This window comes from Zootermopsis nevadensis, unplaced genomic scaffold, assembly GCF_977971745.1.
Source record: "Zootermopsis nevadensis isolate Lab colony 2312 unplaced genomic scaffold, Znev_1.0 Znev_ptg000024l, whole genome shotgun sequence".
NCBI classification, from domain to species: Eukaryota; Metazoa; Arthropoda; class Insecta; order Blattodea; family Termopsidae; genus Zootermopsis; species Zootermopsis nevadensis.
Genome location: NW_028259156.1, coordinates 18,298,321 through 18,323,870, shown reverse-complemented (window position 1 = coordinate 18,323,870; position 25,550 = coordinate 18,298,321). Strand labels below are relative to the sequence as shown.

The 25,550-nt window shown below is 38.5% G+C and overlaps 1 protein-coding gene across 6 annotated transcripts in view; it reads right to left on the bottom strand.

Moving 5' to 3' along the window:
- LOC110838099 (uncharacterized) overlaps positions 1 to 25,550 on the bottom strand; it is a 67,340-nt gene that overhangs the window by 21,197 nt on the left and 20,593 nt on the right. For 4 of the 6 annotated variants that reach the window (XM_087355007.1, XM_087355008.1, XM_087355009.1 and 1 more), the window contains exons 3-11: positions 15,596 to 15,619; positions 14,629 to 14,902; positions 13,997 to 14,070; positions 13,585 to 13,800; positions 12,272 to 12,405; positions 11,739 to 11,823; positions 10,707 to 10,802; positions 9,611 to 9,783; positions 155 to 9,005 (exon numbers count right to left, since the gene is read on the bottom strand). In XM_087355007.1, the coding sequence (XP_087211133.1) occupies positions 155 to 9,005; positions 9,611 to 9,783; positions 10,707 to 10,802; positions 11,739 to 11,823; positions 12,272 to 12,405; positions 13,585 to 13,800; positions 13,997 to 14,070; positions 14,629 to 14,902; positions 15,596 to 15,619 (9,927 nt within the window). The remainder of the gene's footprint in view (positions 1 to 154; positions 9,006 to 9,610; positions 9,784 to 10,706; positions 10,803 to 11,738; positions 11,824 to 12,271; positions 12,406 to 13,584; positions 13,801 to 13,996; positions 14,071 to 14,628; positions 14,903 to 15,595; positions 15,620 to 25,550) is intronic. The other 2 variants (XM_087355010.1, XM_087355012.1) reach the window with 1 other exon arrangement.

Below are 25,550 nucleotides of genomic sequence, written 5' to 3'. Positions count from 1 at the left end.
CAAAAGATCAAGATGTAAGGTGCCATGACACAAGCAGTAAGAACCGATGGTCTTACCTCCAGACCCTCATGTTTCCTGTCTCACAATGTGGTACCGAACCATGTGTACATTTCATTCCCTACAAACTTGTAATTTACATACCCCATGTACGTACCTTCCATATGAATTCACCACTTGAAGAAGAATTATCTTCTTCATTAGTCTCATCAGAATCACTTTCCCAGTCTGGAGTGTAGCATTCTGGATCACCAGGATCACCCTTGATGCTGAAAGATGTGGACATCAGATCACCATCATCCACCTCTGTCTGACCACTATAAGACACACACTGTGATGGACCATTGAAAGAGATAGTGTCAAATGCCTGTTGCTTGTTACCACACCGAGACATCACTTCATTCAAATCTGAGAATGCCAGCATTGATGGGATCTGCTTCCATGATTCCTCTTCTGGCGATGGCATCGGTGCCTTCGTGCTGAGAATAGATGCTTCAAGGTTTGGGAGACTCCAGTCTCTTTCTTCATCTTCTTGATATAGGTCACTGTCATTCTGTCGAGAATCTTTTCGTCTCTTCAGAAGATCTAAAGTGTCATTTAGGAACAGTCTCCTGTTGCAGCTGTTACCATTCATAGAGTTTTCCTCCTCTTCAGAATTCTCTGTTGATTCCTTTATCTTCATAGAGAACACATCTAGATTTGGTGATGTTAAATAGTCCAATCGATCAACTGCAGACAGCCTTGCAGGGTTGTTTTTATCATCATCAGAGTCTTTCTTAGTTAATTCTGAGGATTCTGAACTGTCCTCTACTGACAGCACTTCATTGTTATCATTCACAGATGAAGTCCTAGAGCTGGGCAGCTCTTGTATTGATACTTTCTCACACAATGGTAACACTGCTGCACAAGTTTCTTTGTTTGCATCATTATTATTGTTATTAAATATGCCACTATTTTCAAGCTCAGATATTATTTCTGCTGCCTCATTGTTGGCTACTCCTAAAGAGATTTCCTGCACCTTTTCAAAAATTTGGTTATCATGATTCTTTGATAAGGAATGCAGAAGGTATGAATTGAACACACTGGAATTCTGTGGTCCAAGTGGACATTCACTTACAGCAGGTGACTTTTCAGATGGCGTTAGAAAAAAGTCTGATAAGTTTTCAGTATCAGGAGACTGAAGAGTGGATTCGGATGGAGTACCAGTCACATGCTCAGATATGCTGTCTGGTGTGTACACTTCATCATCAGATGACATTTCTTTTCCTGCACCCAATTTTGAATCCACTTCAAAGGTACCAATTAATCTACTTCTATCAATAACAAATGTATCTGAATTCACACCAACAATCACTTCATTTTCACCAAAAAAGTTAGGTGTGCCAGACAGTCCATCAATTGACTTGCCCTCCTGAAGTGTTCTTCTATTATTCACAAATGCTAAGTGTGACTTGGGTGTCAGGCTCTCTAACAAAGTAGCTTCATTGGTCTCAGTGTTCACTACTAGAAGATCATCACCATTAGGATGCTGGTGGGTGCCATGGACTACAACAATGTTCTCATTTACAGTCACATTCAATGACAATCCCTGTGTGTCTACTGATGGCTGTTGTTCCAGATCCTCAAGTAGCACACTGCTTTCATTATGAACTTTATTGGAAGGGCTGCTTATATCTTCACTACCTTCACTATTCAAACTGCAGTTTTCAAGGGCTTCTCGAATCTCCTGTTCAAACTTCTTAGCATTTATTTCATACTGTGCTCTACTATCACCATCTCTTGGATCCAACACAAAGACAGGACTCAAAGGCTCTGAGTCAGAACCTGATACTGGAGCATCTCTCTGGTTTGATAATGCTAATGAAGAGTAATGATCACTGACTGTAGTTGTTACTGAACTCCCACTTTCATGTTCCTCTAAAATTGGAGACAGAGGTGCTGAGTATGTGTTGTAATGTATCATGATATCTGTTCTCTCTTCTTGGGGCAAGTCATCATCTGGATCTAAGATCTCATCTTCTTCCGAGTCCTCCTCTTCCTGACTCTGTTGACGTGTGCAAGGCAATTTATCACGCAGCTCATTTCTGATTGCTGTCACAAATTCCTCGTCTAGACTAAATGACACATAGCTGTTGTCACCATTATTACTTTCCTCATACTTTGAGCTACATGGGCCTGAATCTGTTACACTGGGGCATTCTTCAAGGTTTACAAGATCTCCCTTACTGTCTTCATAGTTACCGTTTTCCAGAGGGGGATGCAAATACCATCCCGTTGTGTGCCTTTGTACCAACTCTGAGTGCTGTAGCTCTCTACTTGCAGATTCAGGTTTGTCACCGACCTCACATGCATCTTCATTTGCACATGTTTCACCAAAAGAGAATGTTTGGTATGCATTTAATCCAGATTTTTGTGTACTTCTTAGACAGTAACCATCCATCTGTGAAACTACCTTATCATCTGGTGAGATGGATGATAAAATTGCATCATGTTTGACTTCATGGTTTGAAAAATGTTTATCAGGAACATGAATTTCTGTGGTCAAATTTATATCTGGAATAACGTTAGTTAAAGAAACTGGCCTGGAATCACTTGCAGGAACAGTTACAGGATATCTGTTTTGTTTGTTCTCATCAGACACATGTTCAATCACATTTGAATCCATTATGATCTGCCATTGTCTTGTGTCACTGTCCAAATTCAACATTTCTGAATTCTGAGATTCTCTCCCTGACTCAAGTAACTGGTTTATTTTGTTGACAGAAGTATAATTTTTTATAATATTGGTCTCTATATCTTCTTGTAATTTTACTAGCAAAATGGGTTCTTTATAATCACCAGCCACACTCAAAAGTTCAGGCTGGTGAAATCCTGTTGAAGTATCATCATGATTATCTATATCACACTGAATTCTGATCAACTCAGGTGATCTCTTCATATCTGAATCACCTGAATCTAGAGATTCATTCTTCAGCTGATCTTTGATTACTGATTCTGTAACTTCTCCAGCAAACTGACCTCCTGCCTGATCTTTTTCTACACTTTCCAACATGTCTATAACCTTTGTTAATTTACCACCCACTGCTTCAAATGTTTTATCAGTGCTATTTTCATTATGCACAATATCACAACAATCAAGATCTTCTATGTTGTATACTTTATCAACACAGCTCCTGACTGGCAGCTTTCTCTCTATGTCTTCCATAGTCCTATGATTCTGGTTTCCATTGCCAGGTTCCTCAATGTAGATGAATGGTGAATCATCAGAACTTTTGGCTGACAACTTTCCCTGTTGGTCTTCAAGTGCTCTCTCATTCTGTTCTTCTTCATTGTCATGCTCATCAACATAGTTGAAGTTGCCCCTATTAAAAGTGTCCTCCAACTCTGCCTCAATATCCTCAAGGTTGTACTTTTCATCACACACTTCCTCACAGCTCTCACTCAAACTTCCCTTGTCTCTGAAACCAGAATCACTACTGCGTTCATCATCTGGTGTCAAGTGTTTCACTGCGTCCAACCCAAAGTCTTCACCATCATCTTCCACCTCACCAGTTGCATCAAAGTTTTCCTCTGCCTTTATATCAAGTCCTGATGTAGTCAGTCCACTTGCTAACCTTTCTCCAAGCAAAAAATCTTCCATTAGTACTCGACTGTTGCTGTCAAATTGGTTCTGCTTCCATGAATCATCAGCGCCAACCACCTTTTCCTCTTTGTCACTGAAAATTTGAGACAGTGGCATATGAACTAAATCCAAAACTTCCACAGATGCTTGTTCACAATTTTTAAGATGTGAGTTACACATCTCTTTAGTTTCTGCTATGTCTTGGCCAGGATTAAAAATCCTGAATTGCTTCTGTGGGTCAAAGGACATTTGTTTGTAACTGGAAAACTTAGAACTTTCATTCCTCTTCTCTACATTTATAGTAAGATCAGGAGACTGAACATTCTTAATTTCAACTGGTACCATGTATACTTTTTCACAACTGATGCCACCTGAGTCACAGCTTTCTTTGATTTCCTTTGCATATAATTCCAGAACATCTGTGACAAAATCAGGATGCTTAATTTCTATTGGCCGAACATATATCTGCTCATAAGCTGACATCTCTGAACTACAGTTTTCATTATTCTCTTCTACATTTAAAATGTCTTCAGCAAATTCAGGAGATTTTGTGTGTGTTGTTTCTGTTGTTCGAAAACTATCAGTCAAATCTGAGTTAAAATTTGTGTTGTGTTCCTCAGAATCTGGCACTGAAATGTGACCAGCAAAGTTGGGAGTTTCTGCAGTAACCTGTTCAAAGTAAGAAACTTTCAACATGGAATTCTCTTCAAAGTGCAATTTGTGAACATCCCTGACTATGTCTGGAATGTGTTCCAGGTCTTCTTCACTTGCTTGCTCACAACACTTGCTTTCTTCAGGGCCCCACTTCAAAAGGTCTGTGTCAATGATAGGAATTTGTTTGTGTATCAAGTCTGTTGGTATGATACTATTTTCTTCATGAGTAAGATCATTTAAACTTGAGCCTGCACTGCTTTTCTCACTTTCCAGAGTAAGTGAATTTGATGCTATCAGTACATCCTGTTTATGAAGGGATAGGCAATGTTCTTCAATGGAAGATAGTTCTTTGCTTGTTGCATTTTGGAAAGGCACTTTGGTTTGTTGGCCAACATGTGAAGCATTTTTTGTATCAACAGTTGGCTTATTTACTTCTTCACAGACCTCTGCTTTTGTGACTATAGTGTTTTGCAGGTCAGGGAGTGTACATGAACCTGTTTCACATTTCAGAATCAGAGTGTGACAGCCTAATGGATTGGAACTGACAGTATTAAGCACTGCCTCCATACTCTTCAAACCTGTATTTAATGTGACTTCCAGTTCACACTGTGCAGTGTTTCTAAGATCAGGAGATCCTAAAGGTATAACACCACTGGGCTTGCTTTGCTCTTCACATTCTATTTCACAAAGTTCTGGTGTCTCACCTTTATTTTCTGAATTCTTTGGTGCACAAAGCAACACATTTGAGCAAGAAAATTCTACTCCACATTCCTCAGTACTGGTCTTGTTTTCTAATGGTCTTGTGACAATTAACACTGAATGGTCAGTCTCTGAAGCAGAGCTGTAAGTATCAAAACCTAGTTTACTAACTGAAGTAATTTCACTAGACAAATTTTCAAGACTTACTTTTTCATCTGGTGTTAGGTTCACTGAAATTTCACATGCTCCTTGTGAGGCGAGAGGGATTTTAATTTCTTGTTCATTTTCTTCAACCATTCTTTCCTTTGAACTAAATACCAAATCCTCTTCTTCAGTTTCAATCAAACTGGCAAATACTTCTTCAATAGGTTGCACACAGTTAACCATAGTTTCAGTTCCATCATTTGATACTTCCATTGTGCACTCTGTTAACATTTCTGGTGTGTTTCTTCCAGATGGGACTGGAGTAGCGCTAATGAAATTCAGACTTGGAATAGAGAGTCCAGATGTTTTCAACTTTTCTTCAATAAGTGGAAAATTATCAGGAGTAAGTACACTCTTGTTGCCTACTGCAGTACCTTCCATCTTGCATTCCTGCCCATTGGGTTCAGTACTTGAACTGATATGAGTAGCAACACACACATTTATGTCTTCTACAATGCTGCATGTTACATCACTATCACTGTCTATGCTTTCTTCAACTTTTGAAACTGAGGCATTAGTGTCTGCATTCTCATGCTTTAAATGTGTAGATGTTTGATCATGGCTTTCATTGACTTGAGAATCTTCTACAAAATTTGTAACATTCACTACAATATTATCAAGGTCATGCTCAAAATTCACTGAACATCTCGGATGGCAAGAATTAAAAATTTCTTCTTCAGTTGTTGATTTACCCACATCTTCCAAGAAGCTAAGGATTATATCTGCATCATGAACACTGTCTTCAGTTTTTGTAACATTTGTTTTCCTGACCAGTTTTTCATGTTTTGATGATACATGTAAGTGATCCAAATTTTCATTACTTTCAGGATCTTCCAGAAGAGCAGGGGTATTTCTCATTCCATTTTCAAACGTAGAATTAATTTCTTTTGTTTCATGATTTAACAGGGCTGGCTCTAAGCTGTTATTTGAGGTACTGGTAAGCCTGTGGTTCACTGGTTTATCTTCATCAGTCAAGTTGTCTGTTCCAGATTTAAAGCTGATGTCATCAAAGAAATTAGCCTTCACTTCATGTTCTAGGAAGGCAGCAGAAAGATGTTTGTCCCACGAGTCAATGCAGTAATCTACAAGTAATGGTTTTTGTTTATCACCTGAAACAGGTTTTTCCACTTTTTCATCTGTAAAAGTGTTGTTCCCTAAATGTAATGATATGTCTTCACAGTTCAATGACGTGTTCTCACCAGATGTTGTTTTCAGTCCCTTAAAATAATCTAATGTGTAGTCTTCACATGGCCCAAGAACTACTGACGGAATAAAATCTGAAACTGTAGTCTGCACCATACTTCCTTGTTTGTTATCCTTTAAACTAAAGGCAGGTACTGTATTTTTGCTTGAAGCTAGAGGTATGTCAGCAGTATTAAGGGAATTAAATATCATTTGCGGCTCACAAGGAGAATTCAGTACTTGCAGGCTTTGCTTGGTAAAGCTGACATTCTCCTGCACATCAGAAATGTTCACAGGGGAAAAATGGAATGAATCTGACAGTGTGTCGGAAGTTGACACATGGTCACAGTCAATGTATGAACTATCTACACGTTGGAAACTGGTTTCAGAATTCAATGTCTTGCTTGGAGAGAATGTTGAAACCACATCAGACACGACTGGAAATGTGTCAATAGCATCTGAAAAATCACATATGTCAGGATGCAAAGAATCAGTAACTCTTACTTTCCTATGAGGATGATGAGGTGCACTTGTGAACAGAGGAGATGAATTTGATTCTTTATATTCACCTTTGAAATATTCATCTTCAGTTCTCACACCTGTGCTTGTATCAAAACTGTCCTCAAAATCATCACACGTAGCAAATAAACTAATGCTAGAAACATTGTGTGGCTCACAGCTAAACAAATTTTGGTAGGTCACATTCTGATGTGGCAATGCTTCAGTTTTCAACATAAATATATTATTTAATGTGGATTCTATCACATGTTTTTGAGGCACATTGTCATTAATACTTTTTGAAGTTTCTTCATGAGGAATAGCACCTAACTTTGCAGCACAACCAGTGTCTGCTCCCAACATGTCATTTGCTTCACTAATTACTACATCACGTTTCTTGTCCTGGCAACTAGATGCCAACATTGAATTAAACATATAATCTTCCTCAGGCACTTGACTGTAACTTGACACACAGTTTTCAACATTAACATCAATCTTGCTCTCTACTTTGTCATACACAACTGCTGTATTAGCTATCACATCACTATGCAATACAGGACCAGCTATGCTGGGACACAATAATGCTACTTCATTCACTGAGGTTTCCCCATTAATTGCTATTATCTCAGTCACACAATCCTGTTTATTAGTTTCTTCCGAGGCATCAATGACTAAAAAATTCCTGCTACTGTTATGATTAGAAGACTGCACATCTGAGGTCTTTGCTTCATCAAACCTCTGTAGTGAAGAATTTGGATCAGACCCAGACTTTGACGTTCTGATATACTGCCTCTGTTTCTTTAGCGTGGCTTTGAATTCCTCATCCAGAACAGCTCCGTGGACATTACTCTCACTGCTAAATGTAGTAGGAACATTTTTACCCAATGAACCTGGCCTCACTCTAGTACTGAAGGATCCTCGGCCGTCAGAACTCCGCTCAAAACACCAGGTTAGAGATGGAGGTTCTGAATCACTGCCATCACTGCACTCAATGTGGGTTAAAACCATCAGATCTGCAACTGATTTAGACTTCTCCTTCACCTTTTCAGAGAACTCTCCTTGTTCAATCCGTCTCCTCCATATCTCATCTTCAGTGTCAGTCCCAGAATCTGTTGCCCTATATTCCAAATATGTTGACTTAACATTATCCAACAAACTGTCATCTTGAAGACTGTCTGGTTGAAACATCATCTCCTTATCATCTGATGACACACCAGAATCTGCACGACCAAGTCTAAAGTCCAGAACCACATTCTGTTCAGCAGTTGCGCCTCTCGCAGGACTCTGATGGGAATCACATTTACTAGAAGCTTCGGATGAAGATGACGACGTCTTTTCCAGTGCTAAAGCATTATCCAGATCTCGAATTGCCTCAGATATTTTGCGAACAAACTTTGCATCTTCTTCATTGGTTGTTTCCACACCTTTCAACCAAGAATCAAAGTCTGGTTCCAGTGAAACAATTTCTTTCACCTCCTTTTCTCTGCCCTCCTCATTCAATACTTCCCCTGCATTCTCTTTTCTCTCCATACTATCTGAAACACGATCCAGTTCATCCTCTTTCTGCCAATCTGTAGCATCTGTGACCTCAACGGTGCATTCACTGAGATCATCTATGGACCCACGTAGGTTTTGGAGACTTGGTGACTTATGACTTTGCTGAAGAGTTGGTATAAAGAACTCACCTCCAAAACTGCTTGCTAATGATGGTTGGGGTGATGTTGTGAGAGGAGTCATGCTGATTCCATCCATGACCAGGTTTCCTGAGTCTCGTGATGTAATATCACTTTCAAATTCAGCTGGGGGTAATACTAACGCTTTGCTCTGGAGTGTGTGGCCTTCTTCCAGTTGTGCAACTGTGTCATCATCTGGAAGGATTCTGGTACTTGTTTCCCCTGGAGACTGAGTTGGAGACTGCACAATGGGAATCTTCTCAGGTGAAATTATATGATTATCAGTTTTTGGAATAGAATTCGGTTTGAACATCTCCCATCGGTGCTCAAAATCTTCATCTGTTTTTAGGCTTGAGCTATCACCATCCTTGCCGTTCTGTTCTTGGCTCACGTAAAGGTGATTCAGCATTGAGTGAACTTGTAGCAATGGTGGCCGCTCCGGCATGCAACTCCAACAGAGTTTCATAAGCAGGTACCTAGAATAAGCATAAGCCTCTACATAATGCTAATCCACATTGTACCTTATTGTCTCTTTACATTCCTATAATATATTTTAAACTCTAAATCAGTGACACTAATTATAACCAGTTTTGTGTTCAACTATTACAACAGCCCTATATCAAAAAAAAATGTAACTACAGTTTAAAATAAATATAGGCAGGCTTGACTGACTATAATTTTATCAGATTGTAATCTTTCTATTTCCTAGCTAACATAAATTATATAAAACTACATTCTTCATCCATACAGAATCAACTTCATATCATCATTCACAAAACAATTCTGTGATTGAAACCAAGAAGTTTTGTCTCCATCATAGATTTTTCTGCCAAATTGGGTTTGAGGAATATATAGATGTGTATCTGAGACAGTTCTGCAACTCTCACTTAAAACTGGAAGTAAGCAGAGTTGATAGACAGAACAGTTTGAGAGTTTTATTTCTAAGAGAAAATACATTAATAGGAAAAAGGACTTAACCTTGAGTTTTCAATATGAAGTCAAGTTCTTCTTCCCATTAAGTTTCAAGCTTGGCAATATAAAAATGAAACAGGAAAACAAAAGTGTGCAGTCTGTTACATACAGGTTCTGTCCCTGGGGACATGACAAGGATGGTGGCTTGAGATGCAGGGTGCCCTCCCCCAGCACTTTCACTATGACCTCATCATCACTCAGATCTGAATATGGCAACTTCCCAAATTCGCAGACTTCCCAGAGCACTACGCCCAGGCTCCAAACATTTGCACTGGCTGTCACCTGCAAAAAACACAAGAAAGTTTGAGGCCTTCAATAACATTCCTGACAACTTGTCATTCCCAATCATCCACAATTTTTCATTCCCATCCTTCTCAACTGCTGCAAGGGGTTTATCAGACTGTGCACCCAGTCATGAGAAATCTCACATTTCTTGAAGAGTTATATGTCTACCATCCAATTTGCTTGAACATAAGATCTCTTACTAAATATTATTTCAGTTTAATTTTCTTGTGTTAGAATGTTGTTTCATGTTCATCTTTTGTCTTTGAGAAATCTTGAGTAAAAGCTTTTAAATCCCTATCAGTTCCCATTATGGTCAAGAACAATCTGATTGACCACAGAAGTGAAAATCTCCACCACTAATTAACTGATTGTCCTACAGTGAGCAGCAGTAAAATCTAGCGATAATTCAAGTAGTGATTGCATGGTACCATGGTGATGTATGAGGAAAGCAGAAATACTGCCAGAAAATTTGATTAAATTACAAATTCACGGGCATGAAAATATATTACACAAGAGTATAAAAATGTTGATGGCAAATAAACACCAAGTGGGGAGACCAAGCATATGGCAGATCAATTGGGTGAGGAAAATATATAGAAAACAGTGCAGAAAGAGTGGATACAACTGGAGAACTTCCAACAAATGATGATGATTTCATAACATTTTTATAAAATAATTATGAATGAAGATAAGGTTTATGATAGACACTGTGAAGCAGAGTGACTATACCTCTTTGAAATGAATTCTTCTTCAGATACCAACTGTGTCAGGTGACTGAAAGGCAAAAACATCAACATTCCAAGAACCATCTTCATTCTTGTCCACAGGGTACTGAAATCAACAAGCTTTCCAACCACCTGACATGGCTGGTAGCCCAAGAAAAATTCATTACACTTAGTCACCATGAAAGTTTCAGATACCTCTTTTGTTTCGATAGTGGTTTCTGTGCAGTGCAGTGTCTCTGGTGCACACCACCGGATTGGTAGTGCCACTTCACCAGCACAGTAGTAATCTTCCTGCAAGCAATACAGTTATTTGTTATGTAAACTGGAAGTCCTAAACAAGTTAACTTTGCATGCATACACGTTCTTTTGATTATAATGCTCTGCTACTTAAACTCACTGTATCCTGAAGATATCCGTCTTCTGGGTTATTGCGCTGTGTAGTCTGGTCGATGTTAACCAACGTTTCAGAGGTCATACTGCCTCCGTCGGACCAGTATGACCTCTGAAACGTTGGTTAAAATCGACCAGACTACACAGCGCAATAACCCAGAAGACGGATATCTTCATACTCACCGCTGTGAGAACCTCAAGTCTCACTGTATCCTGTTTTGTTAATGTCATTTATTCCCTTCACATGTTACAGTTCAACAAGTTATGCATGACAGCATATTACTTTTTCTATACAGAATGGTCTTCTGGGTTGTAACACCATGTGGACTTGTAGGTAGAAACCAATGTTCCTCTTAAATGTTGATAGCTACCAGAAGACTACATGGCATCACAGCTCCAAAGACCAAAACTGACATCCCCACTCCCACGAGAATCTTAAATACCACAAGTTGCAACAGACTGAAACAAACCAAAATTAAAATTACCCAACAGCTTTTAGTGTAGGCATCCCCCAAATCACAAACACCATCATAATCCATTCAGTAACTTTAGAAATAAAAAATATAAATTAACTTTATGCAAGAAAAGAAAATACTGTAACACACAAAACACAACATACAGCAGAGAGAACACTCATGCGGTGAAGCAACGAAATGTAGCCATTAATTATAAAATATGATGTACCAATGACAAATGACACCTTTAAAAATTCAGTACAACAATCAAATTTGAACATTGTAGATTCACAGTATTATCGGATTCCAAAATTCATTTGCTTTTGTGAACATAAGAATGAGGTTTTCAATTCATTACTGCAAAATATAAAAGATTACTCACCTTAAATGTTTCAATGCTAGTTCCATAGTCACCAATTTTGACTGATAAATCTGGTGTTACAAGGCAGTTGCGGGCGGCCAGATCTCTGTTGGGACACAAGGAAGAACACTGAGCAAAGACCATAACATAATATACCATATTAAGCCATAAACTGAAACTATGACCCACTGTTATACCACATACATAAATTTATCTACACAACATTAATTCCATGATTTCAAATTAAACATCTCAAAATCACTACCATTCCGCTGTACAGCTATGTCTCATCTGTTATCCTAAAGATAAAACGTATTTCATTTCTTGAAACTTCACAAGCACCAAAGCAGATGAATTCACCTGGAATGGCACATATCCCATAGCTATCTTCACAAGCCACCAACTTAATTTAAAAAACTGACAAACAGGAAATAAAGAAACTAAAATGGCAACAAGATTAATTTCAGTAAGTTTAAATATTCACAAATCAGCAAAACTTCAACCTAAGCACAGGATACTTATTCCAGTTAGTGTCACATTACATTAGAGCTTACGTATGTACAAATCCATTCCTGTGCATATGCAGCAAGCCTGATGAAATGTTGCAACACATCTGTAAAGTGATTCCCTGCTGGTTCAGAGCCTCCGCTGTGGCAGTATTCTGCGAAAGGAAAGTCTTGAGGTCACCCTGTCAACAAAATCATGGAATCATCCACCTTGTCCGCAATTTCTGTCTTAGTTTCTTCTAGTCTTCATACTGTAAATCTCAATGAGAAAAAGAAAATGGGAGCATTTGGATGATAAAGGTTTGTGAAAATGTAAACTGAAAGCATACTCTGCTGAAGAAAATAAATCTGTGAAATTATGCATCTTTCAGCATGCACTTATGATTTTCCAGGTCACTTGCTGGACATCTTCTGTTAACTATCCAACAAATGCTACCAGAAGATATTAAATAAAACATAAAGACTTTTGCACATTAAAGGCAGGAATGATAACTTACACAGGAGTTTCTAGTGTATGGAGCATGACAGGCTCAAGTATTCCCCACTAAAACTGATCACAATATGGAAATATGAATTATAAGAGCTTCACTTTATTTTATAATGCAGAAGGAAGCAAAATACATGAGTACAGGTAACCCTCGATTTGCGTCGGTTCAATTTGCGCCGATTCAGAATAACGCCGATTTTGAAACCAGCAAGTCAAAAATTGAAAAAAATATTATTTTACTATTATTTATAACGTTTTACAATGTATCTCATAAATCGTAATTCTTACATCGCCGATTTTGAATAAAAATTATAAATACAGTCATCTCTGCAATTACGTAAGTTTCGTTAACGCGAATTTGCTCCAATGAGATCGATGAATCGGTAAAAGCTGTTTGTGAAATGCAAACTTTTGCATATGCGAGTTTGCTCTTATGCAATTTCATTCCTGGCACTTTAAACTTTCAAAGGACTAATCTCTGCGGAGGTACCGGGGTTATTTTTACTACGCGATTTTCTGTAGGTCGGCGTCTTACATGAATGCAACTATCACATAACAGCAGAGATGACTGTACACATCAATCACATGAAAGAATCGCAGTTAATCGCGGGACCAAAGAATTGCCGATTGTAAGTGTATAAAATATATTTTTTAAATTCCCTTTATTTTATTTACGTTATTTCAGAGCTTTACATGTAATGCCATTATATTACTCGTCAAAGTTTGGATGCTGGGAACGCATGTCATTGACATCCCATTGATTTACAATATAAAAGAGTTTCAATTTACGCCGATTCCGTTTACGCCGGTTCGTCTAGGAACGCATCCCCGGCGTAAATCGAGGGCTACCTGTATATAAAGAAAAGAAACTTACACTGGGGCATGCCTCTAGTAAAACTAGGAATGGATCTGTTTCCAAGCAACGGCCTAGCAGTTTAAGAATGTTTGGATGGTCCAGTTCCCGGTATGGCTTCGCTTCATGCAAGAAATACATCTGGTCAGTTGTTGTTGCATCTTCATGAAGGATCTTCACCACCACTTTACTGGTTTTCTGTTCAGGAACAATGCCTTGGGCTTCCCCTTCGACCACCTGAAAGACACAGACACACAATTCAACGCAGTCCAACGTCATGACATCCACTAGAAAACAGCTGTAACTTTGAAGCACAACTTCCATCACTCGATTTAATGTGGTCCTTGGATTAATGACACTCAACTGTGCAGCAAGCTTAAAAGATCACAATAGTCTTAGCTGTAGATCAAAGTAAATATCAATGGTTACTTACTCTTCCAAACCAGCCATGACCCAACTCACGCAGGTATTTCAGCTGTTGTCTTGGGAAGTTGACATGAGGTTCTTCTGTAAATTCCAACAAAGATTGTTTAAGATCAAAATGTGAATTAAACTGAGAGAAATTCTGAAGATTTCTGTCTTCTGGGTTATTGCGCTGTGTAGTCTGGTCGATGTTAACCAACGTTTCAGAGGTCATCGACCAGACTACACAGCGCAATAACCCAGAAGACAGAAATCTTCATACTCACCGCTGTGAGAACCTCAAGTCTTACGAGAGAAATTCTGCTAAGCCTAGGTGAAAGGCAGGATTATGTTCTCCTTATATCACCTTGGTATACAGCATTTTCCATTCACGAAACTTGGAAATCAATTAACATAAGAATGATCTTTAGAAGACTAAAATATGTAGGGCTCGTAAACATAAAAGATCAGTTGCATCTAACAGCTGTAATAAATCACTAAATACTTAATACAACACAAAGGAAATGAATACAAATATTAAAGAAACTAAGAATCAATCAACCAAACTTCAAATGCATCAAAACCATATCAAGTGTTCTTAATACATTCTACTTGCCACTGACCATCATTAGCAATCATTAATGACATGTGAACAGAACTCACGAAACCAGTCCCGTGAGGACAGTCCGTGGGTGACCGCATTGTTGAACGCTGCGGGGCGTCTACTATGAGGCTGCGAGTGGCGGATGTCTGGAAGAGGCTCAAACCGCACGACAGAGGATCTGTCTCCAGGAACTGACAGCTGGTTGGATGAAGAAGTAGCGGCGGAAGCTGTGTGTACTGGAGGGAATATTGTGAACTCAGTGGTGGACGCTGCAGAATTCACATACCCTCCTGCTCCAGACAGGCTGTGACTTGATGTACTGTCTGTGAACTCCTGAAAGCAATGCAACATCACAACATGACGGTCCCCCCACTATCACGTCATGGATAATTTAAATGTCTGTGACAATGGTGAAGTCTAAGTGCTTATTCTGGACTGTTACCATGGATACTGTACACATAGCAACAAATGCATAAACTGAAGACTTTTTTTTATCTCTATAACTTTATATCTCCACGTGAATTCGGATCTACACACTTTCATAATACACATAAAATTACCAGTATTACACACACTTGTAGACTTTAGTGATTCCAACCCACTAAACCTACATCAGGCAATGGACACTGTCCAACATAAACTGAGCCAATATGAATCACAAGTCAGTTTAGTCAGGAATGTTGTATCCTCACTTCATCTTTCAATAAGTGTATAACAGGATGCATAAAAAATTCTCTGTAAAATTATAGTGATCTATAAATTCCTGAGCATAAAGAAACAAGTTTCTATGTGAGACTTCACTGTAACATTCTACATTATCACCAGCTGTTTATACATTGCTGTCATTTTACTAAGTTTGGTACAAACACACACACAAAAATGCAGTCTGAAGCCATGCACAAGAGAGTGTTTCTAAATGTGTGTGATTATGGAATTTATAATGTAGACATATGTCAGTGCAGTCTGGGACACAGCCAAGCTCTAATTCTAGAAACAGTCTGTGTAAACTCTTTCCACAATACATACCTTGATTATTTTCCTTTCCTTCAGCTTGTAAAAAGAAAAAAGTACAGACAATATAAACAACACAATTTCAAAGTATATCAGAAATTAAGCATTGCAACACCATGTCTGCTTCACATGGAACTCTGTTATCTGCACTGTATTAGCCAGGTACTGAGTGATTATGGTATACAAACACACTGCCATACATCATATTTCTTGTATCCACCATCTAACTCAGATGAAACCCAAGAAAAAATATATAATGAGAAGATGCGTAGCTCAGTCAGCATAGTGACTGGCTACGGACTGGATGACTGGGGTTCGATCCCTGACGGGGGGGCAGAGGATTTTTCCTCTAGCCTCTGCGTCCAGGCAGGCTCTGGGGCCCACCCAGCCTCCTATCCAATCGGTACCGAGGTCCTTTCCCGGGGGTAAACTGCGGCCGGGGCGTGACGCTGACTACTCACCCCCATCTAGTGCCGAGGTCAAGAATGAGTAGGAGCTGTACTTCCTCTCCCTCCAAGCACCTACATGGCTTGCAGTGGAACAGCTTTTTTACTTTTTACTTTAAATAATATTGTTTGGGTGATTAAATAAAAAAAACTGAAATGGCTGTCATAAAATAAATACTGAATTCTGATCAGATATCGTGTGCAAAATTACCAATGATAAAATAGTTGTCTAGCCAAGGCCAAAAATGATCCATTTTTCCTGAAGTAAAGTATGTGTTACAGATGAAAAGGCAATGCCATCAAGGGGCGTGGGGTCTTGAGAAGAAATAAATATACCTGAACGATGAATTAGGAAATGTGCACTCAGAGTTCACGAATCTATTTCACCTGCTGACCTCTTCAGAATTCAAACCACAACACTGATGCATACACATATATAACCCCGCCATCAAGTGAAAAACCACCCACACACATGCAAAAATTATGTAACATATCCATGAATTAATCAATCAGTCCGCCTGATGTATGAACTATCATCAAACTACTTTGTGTCTTGTTCACCAAAGCAAGAAATCCAATTTATAAAATAAAGAAATAAGTGCAACTGGAAAAAAAATATTAGAGATGGGGCATTGCTCATTCTGACATCCCTGCCTCAACTCCAAATGATAAGTATGATTTGTATCTGTGAGGTATCTGATTCAGATCTCGGTTGCTACTGAAAAATACCTACTTCATTCTTGGCTTCCTTCTGTACTCTCTGTCAAGTTCTTGGATAGTATCTTAGCGTGGAATCACAACCATATCTTCGCTTTCTTCATACCAACTGCCATGACATTACCCAAGTTATCTCCCTGCTTAAGTATGACAATCAGACTTCGGACATTCAGTCTACTACGCTTTTACAGCCCACGTTTAATTAAGAAATCCACTTTAAAAAAATCTTTCAGCAAAACTTGTAGATAAATCATTTTACGCTGTGCACACTTGTTGAGACTATGTTATTTTCAGGACAATATTCATCAAATAATAGAAAAAGCTAGAATACATAGATACAACACATCTGCTTGTTCCATATTAATTTTAATATGAAAAGTTGTGATAATAACTCTTTGAAGGATTAATCAATAGCTGCAAAATCTGATACGTCACGTCGACTTGATTACATATCATTCCCGTCTGTGATGCAGTGATAAGAAAAACAAGTGGTTATCAAAAGTAACTCGCTTAATTTGCTCACTGGTTCGATTAAAGAACTGCTTTTACTTCCATTACGAACAGAAGGAAACCCCAGACCAGAGCAATTTTGGTGGCGGTGATGAACAGAAGAGACAGCAGCTTGTCGTGAACACAGTTTGAACCTTCTGATTCCAGCACTAGGCGGGGAAATATTGACTAGCTGAACGACTATAAGCTTCTCAAGGACTTGCTCCATGCAGTTACATGAACAGAAAAATTCCAGATCCACTTGATATCGATAGTTATTTTCCGTTTCGTTGCACTGGATTAAAACATTACTTTTACGCAGGGAAATGAACCCCGATCAAAGGGTGTTAAGGATTCATGTTTGAATATCGGCTGGACTGGAGGCTATCCTGACAGATTTTCAGGGAGAGTACTTCAAACCTACCAAGATGGCCTCCTTTCCAATTTGAATGTACTCACCATTCATGATCAACTTTCAATCTCATCTGAGACAATAAGACAAATACAACCAAATTGTGTATTAAAATAAACTAAAAACAAAGATTAAAATATACAAATGCAGGTCTACATATTCTGTCTTCTGTTCGTATTGGTATAAGATTTCTAAGGAAATACAAAGGGCGTGTGTCAGGACGAGGAAAATATTTTAATGTAATAGAAAACATAGAAACCAACATTTCCGAATGTAACATAACAGAACCGCATTCGATCAAACCCATCAACGCCTAAGAACCTCCAGAAAACCTCTCCAGGACTTCTCCACGATTTCTCAAACTCTTCTACAGGACATCTACATGACTACTGAACTTCTCTGGAATTTCTCCAGCAATTTTCTAGTACAATGTAACTGATTAGCAGTATTTCTGAATTATTAAAAAACTATAATAACATAAAACATTAATATTACGAAAGGATTGTCCTGGAAAATCGCTCATGTACCAGATATAAATCAGTATAAAAACGTCTTGGCAGCAACAAAACAGACTGAGGAGAAGACCGAACAGGGGTAAACAAGACATGTAACTCCTACTGTTACACTCTGCAAACTAAGACTGTGTACATAAAAATGAATCTGAATGTAAAATGTTACGACACACATCCACAGCACACCGAGAGACGCCGAGTTGTACAGCGTACATCAGAGCGAAGATTGTGACCGACGACAAAGGCTTCGAAAGGAAGTGGTCGTGACCTATGTGGGCTAAGGCCAGGGCTACTAACATCATTCAGCTAAAAAGTGTGAGGAAAATAACAACCTTAATCATAGTAGCCGGCCTCCGAGCAGAGACTCGAACTAGGCACCTGTCGAATACTAACCAGGGTTGCTAACCATTCGAGCTTAAAGTGAAGTATGAATTTACTCATATAAATTCTTCCCAATTCACCATTCATAATAATGCTGTCATCCCACGTAACTTAAGATACACCTGAAAAAAGACGATGATCAATTTGGACATCATTGTGGTTCCTTTGGGAATCGTGTTAACAGACGAAGTGCGATGCCATTAATACCGTCAAACGTTTGTTTCCATCACTGACAGCGAGACGGCCGTTGGCCTCCGCTCACTTCTTGTCTTTCCGTGCTTCCGCGTATCAAGCATTCCACGGGACAAAAACAGACGACTGTGGGGCTGCGTGAAGTTAAGTTTCTGTTAACTCTGACATTAAAAGAATTTCGCTATCATTCGTCGATCGGAGGTTATGCATCATAAACAGTTGCATAAACGATAACAATATGGTAACGATTCACACAAGCGGCTTAACAATACAGTGAAACTGGTTTAAACGAGCATTTACTAAAACAAAGATTTATATGGTCCTTATAACACTGAGTTAAAACAAAAGTAAAACAATCTCTAACAAACGGAAGAGGCTTTTTCGTTGATATAGAAAGTAAGTGGGAAAACATGGATATTTGAGTTTTATTTTTAAATACTTTTGTTCAAAGTTATAATTCGTAGAATTTATTATGTCATAAATGGGGCCGTATACTAAACGCACGCGACAATACTTTAATGTGCTGATAAAAAAACAAAATTCAATAAGGAAGTTCGCACACGAATGAAAAGTCAGCTGACCCTTTCAAACCGAAGCTATTCCAAATAATATTTCTGAATTCCGTCCGTACCTCAAAGAAAACACTACACTTATCAAGATTTCCGTCTTCTGGGTTGTTGCGCTGTGTAGTCTGGTCGATGTTAACCAACATTTCAGAGGTCATACTGCCTCCATCATCAGGGCGATGAAGATTTCTGTCTTCTGGGTTGTTGCGCTGTGTAGTCTGGTCGATGTTTACCAATGTTTCGGAGGTCATACTGCTTCCGTCATCAGGGCGATCGCCCTGATGACGGAGGCAGTATGACCTCCGAAACGTTGGTAAACATCGACCAGACTACACAGCGCAACAATCCAGAAGACGGAAATCTTCATACTCACCGCTGTGAGAACCTCAAAGAAAACACTACACTACATACATAAACTGGCTAACACTGTTTGAGCAAATAATGCCTGCGTACACTGACAATTACGCAAAACCCATAAATACAAAATGCAGTGATCCTGACAATTATAGCAGCCGGTATATACAGTTTCAACTGCCCTTTAATGTGTTAAACGAAGACTAAACAGACAAGTAGTGATATTAACATCCCACACAAATATGTTTATATACCTAACACGAAAATCAAAGGTATACAATCCAATCCACAGTGTTTTCAAGATCGAGAAAATAGGGAGGTTGCTTTTCCTGACAGAGTGTATCCCATGACAAAAGTAATTAGTATCCACGAACTAATGAAGAATGTCTGCATGACCTAAAAACACGTTGCGCGTTCCTACTGTGTGTGAGTCGGATCCGTCCTAATTGCACTATTAACACCAACAAGGCCTGCTGACTCATCACAGCCCAGCCAGCTAGGCCAACAGCGATCTATTTCAAGAACACACTCACCTGAAGAAATAGTTAATAGACAAACGCGAACTTAACTCGGGGTGAAGGCGAGAACTGACTGATGGTCAACGGTGTACTTCCCCGAAGTTTTGCCACTACGATAAAAATCATCGAGAAATCTTTTCGACCTTATATTTTCAAAACATTTTAAGAAATATATCGATAATGTAGGTACATAGATATGCAGAGCTTGCACATAGACGTATTATAACGGAAGGACACATGAATCAAAGCTGACGACGTCCGACCGCAACGAAATGTATATTTGTATATTATAATAGTTATAAAATTCGCGCGATCAATGTCGAGGGCTGCAGGTGAAAGTCTGTCGGTACTGATTTTCTTACACACTTGTCTTACGTTCGTGAGTGTACGGTGCAATCGAATTTCGCTTGGAAATCTTGAATTTTTTTTTAGCAACATAATAACGGAAAATGGTGCTCAAAGTACAGTGTTTTTCGGGAACATTGCCAACATTAATTAACTGCGTTTCATCGGAAAATAATGTATGCTTCGTACAGTCAGCCTGAGTGCACGAAGTATTTTCAGTGACGTAGGCAAAATGGAGTCTAGTGAACATTTACAATTACGGTTCGATTTCCGTGTAAGTGTTTCGTCAAGACTTATCTTTAGATTACGGTAAATGAAATTCCATTAGCCATGAGTACCAAGGAAAGACGTTACCTTGTATTAGGGACACATAAGCCAACTGTAGACATCCTTGACTTACATCTGCTGCAAATGTGTACACTTCTTTTATACATGTATTTACTTAAATGATGAAGAATGGGATCGTTGTAATGTCTGCAACAAGTTTAAAATAAAAGTACATCAAACATTTTAATAATTTCTTCTATGTGCCGAGAAATATATTATTCGACTACATAAATGCGCAAACCACCATTTTGCGCAGTGTGACAAGTGCTACTACGAGGTCTACAAGTAACCAATGTAAAATCCATACAACAAATACGTATGGAAGTGTCAGAAAGATTAAATTTTTCTGTAATATGTGTTATTTTCAATAACGATCGGACGGTACCCTAACGTGGACAAGTTATACGACGTCACTACACTACACCTTCTGCGCGGATGCCCCACTAACCTAACCCAACCTAATCCACCCAAATCGGGGTATTCTCATCACTGAAAAATAGCGTCCTGCGCACGAATTTCACAAATAGACAATGGATGGTCGGAAAATATTGCAATTTTGTGCGAATGTCATGCCGCAGTTAACTTCATGAAATTCATACCATATTACGTCACAACACGACGTCAAAGTCGCGAGGTGGAGGAACTGAAATCGTCGACTACCACCACCAAAGTAATTTATCATAACGTAATATAGCACACAGGTGTTTGTTCATAATTCCTAAGTACTGCCTATATGTGCCCAAATATATCCTGACACATTTAAATTTATAACATGTTTGTGGAAGAATTGTTATGGCGAAAAACAGATAGTGAATATGTGTATCCGAAATAGTTGCGGCTTCCTACGTAATGAATCGCGCAAAAATTTCATCATATGCTAATACAGGTGTCACGACTGAATCAATAATTATTTATGTGAATATATTAATACCTTTAACAATTTAATGCGCTATACAATTGGCTCCAGCCGAACTGAAGTGTAAAATAAAATAAAATCCAATAATTTACATATACTTATAAAAGTTTCCAATGTTACCTAAAAATCTCTTGAACTTAAAACGTTTTCAAAATCCGAACTCAAAAAAAAATTAAAAAATTTTCAAAACTTTTCGAAATTGTAAGAATTTCCAAAATTAGACGAAAATCACAGTTAAAATTTTTCGAAATTTTTGAAAATGCAAAATTATTAAACATCATATGTGTCGATTCCGGTTACCTCATTCAGTATAGTGATTATGGGGACTGGACTTTTGATGATCAATTCTGGGCAAGGGTAGAGGGCTTTTCATCCAGCCTGTTTCTAGAGGCAATCTGTGGTTCACACAGCCTCCTATCCATTGGGTATTGTCGCTTTTAAATTGAAAAAAAATGCCAAAATTCAAATATTATCTCCAAGCATCAAAAACTTCCGAAATTTTTAAAATTTCGAAACAATTTTGAAAACCAGCAGATTTATTTTAGACTGATGAACATTCATTCCAGCAGTGCAATAAACTCTGGTAACAATATTTTAGTCAGCCTGTAGCACATCCCATTATAGAGGCGTGACTACAACCTGTTTCAGAACGGTGGGCGTATCCGTCCCGACCTTCATACATCACCTTTATAAAGGCTGGAACAAGTTGGCAAAATCCCGCTCGGCTTCGCAAACTTTCAGGTGTTCTAAAAGCCACGCCAACTCTCAGATATGGTGCGGTGTCCCTGATAATGCAATTGTAGCTCAGCCAGTCAATAAATTCCAGGATCTTTTTGAAATCCGAAGGTTCATTACCGACTTCACAAGAATATCAAGAACTATCATGAGTCAGATGAATCCAGTCCTCACACACTATCTCTTAGGATACATTTTAATATTAACCAGGGTAAACTTATTAAATCTTAAAAGTTCGGGAAACGAAAAAAAAATTCGGAAGTCTCACAAATAAAGTTTACTGATTTATAAAAATTAATATAAATTATTATACAATCCACATGAAAACATATGGCTGAAATGAGGGGTAATATGATAAAAGGCCGTAAAGTAGCAATCATATTTCGGTTATAATTTTTGGACATACAGCCCTTTGCCCCAGCACCAACGATACACAAATAATAAATGGATGAACTGTGTAACAGCTGTACAGTAGAGGACTTGGTATCGATGATTCAGCAAATCTGGTAACTTAACACGAGCCCCTGAATGCGAAAGCAATGAGCATTTTTAAAACACATAAAAGAAACAAGGTAAGTGACTTTCGACACGCTCATAATGCAGACTGACAGCGTGTGGGTCTTTCTGGTTCACGTCATGTCAATTGCTTTCCTTTTCCGTGACTAGCACGCATAATCTTATCTTCACAGCGCGGAGCGTTGTACGATGCGCCTGAACGCGCCGCAACCCAACTGACCTGAAAGTTTCGCGGACAACATGAAAATGACATTATTGCATTTGCAGCGCGTATACTGCACAGGAAACAATGGAAATGAGATTTAAACGTTTACAAACAAGATATCTGCCATTCTGCATACCTCATTGTTATTTACATTAATTTACACTTCTCAGGGTTGTCTTACGTAATTTTGGAAGGACGTTGGTGCGACATCATTGTCCTTAATGTTCATGCCCCAACTGAAGACAAAAGCGATGATATCAAGGATAGCTTTTATGAAGAATTGGAATCAGTATTTGATACATTTGGCAAGTATCACATGAAAATTCTGCTAGGAGATTTCAATGCAAAAATTGGGAGGGAGGATGTCTTCAAACCCACAATAGGCAGCGAGAGTCTCCATGCACTTAGTAATGATAATGGCGTCAGAGCAGTGACCTTCGCTACGTCAAAAGATTTAATTGTAAAAAGTACAAAATTTCCACACCGTGATGTTCATAAATACACTTGGACTTCCCCAGATGGCAGAACACACAATCAAATAGATCATGTTTTAGTAGATAAGAGAAGGCAGACAAATGTAATTGATGTGAGATCATTCAGAGGAGCAGATTGCGACACTGATCATTATCTGGTGGTAGCAAAAGTGAGGGAGCGGCTTTCAGTAAGTAGACGAACTAAACAAAATTTTGACACAGAAAGATTTGATTTGAAAAAATTAAGTGAGGGAGAGGCAAAGGAACAATATCAAGTTGAAATTTCGAATAGGTTTCAAATTTTAGAGACAAATGAGGATAATGAAAGTGTGGACATCAACAGGGAGTGGGAAAATGTCAGAAACTGCATCAAAATTTCAGCCAAAGAGAAACTAGGATACTACAGGAGAAAGCAAAATAAACCGTGGTTTGATGAAGAATGTTCCAAATTAATAGATCGAAGGAAGCAAACAAAATTTCAATGGTTGCAGAACCCAAACAAAACAAATGCGGATAATCTATGTAACGTGAGACGTGAGGCTAGTAGAACCTTTAGGACTAAGAAAAGGGAATACCTGAAGGGCAAAATTGCTGAACTTGAGACAAATAATAAGGAAAAAAACATCAGAGACCTGTACAGAGGCATTAATAACTTTAAGAAAGGATATCAACCCCAGACCAATTTGGTAAAGGATGATAGTGGCAATTTGCTTGCAGATCCAATAAAAATTGTGAATAGGTGGAAAAATTTCTTTAGCGAGCTCTTAAATGTTCATAATACTGGTGATATTAGACAGATTAAAATGCATACAGCTGAACTGTTGGTGCCAGAACCTAGCTTAGATGAAGTGGAACTAGCCATTGGGAAGTTGAAAAGTTATAAATCTCCAGGAATTGATCAGATTCCGGCCGAATTAATTAAAGCAGGTGGCAAAGGGTTGCATATGAGGATCCATAAGCTTATTCAGTTAATTTGGGATAAGGAAGAGATGCCACATCAATGGAAGGAATCCATAATTATTCCTATTTATAAGAAGGGGGACAAGACTGAGTGTGGTAATTACCGAGGAATATCGCTGCTATCAACCTCATACAAAATTCTATCCAACATTCTTTTGGCAAGATTAACCCCATATGCGAATGAAACTATTGGGGATCATCAGTGTGGGTTCAGACGAAACAGATCAACGATTGATCAGATCTTTTGCATTCGTCAGATACTAGAGAAAAAATGGGAGTTCGGTGGGACTGTACATCAGTTATTTATAGATTTCAAAAAAGCCTATGACTCTGTGAAGAGAGAAGTGCTATATAATATTCTTATTGAATTTGGTATACCAAAGAAGCTAGTGGGTTTAATAAAAATGTGCTTAAATGAAACCTGCAGCAAAATTCGAGTAGGTAAATATGTATCTGAGACATTCCTCATCAAGAACGGTCTAAAACAAGGAGATGCTTTGTCTCCCTTGCTCTTTAACTTTGCGCTAGAATACGCCATCAGGAAGGTCCAAGGTAGGCAGGAGGGTTTGCAATTGAACGGGACACATCAGCTATTGGCATATGCTGATGATGTTAATTTATTGGGGGACGATATAAATACAATAAAGAGGAACGCAGAAGTTTTACTAGAGGCTGGTAGACAAGTGGGGCTGGAAGTAAATTCAGAAAAAACTAAGTACATGTTAGTATCTCGTCATCAGAAGACAGGCGGGCAAAATTATCTTAGGGTAGCTAATAAATCCTTTGAAAGGGTTACAAAGTTCAAATATTTGGGAACAACAATAACAAATCAAAATGATACTTGTGAGGAAGTTAGGAGGAGACTAAATTCCGGAAATGCTTGCTACTTCTCAGTCCAAAATATTT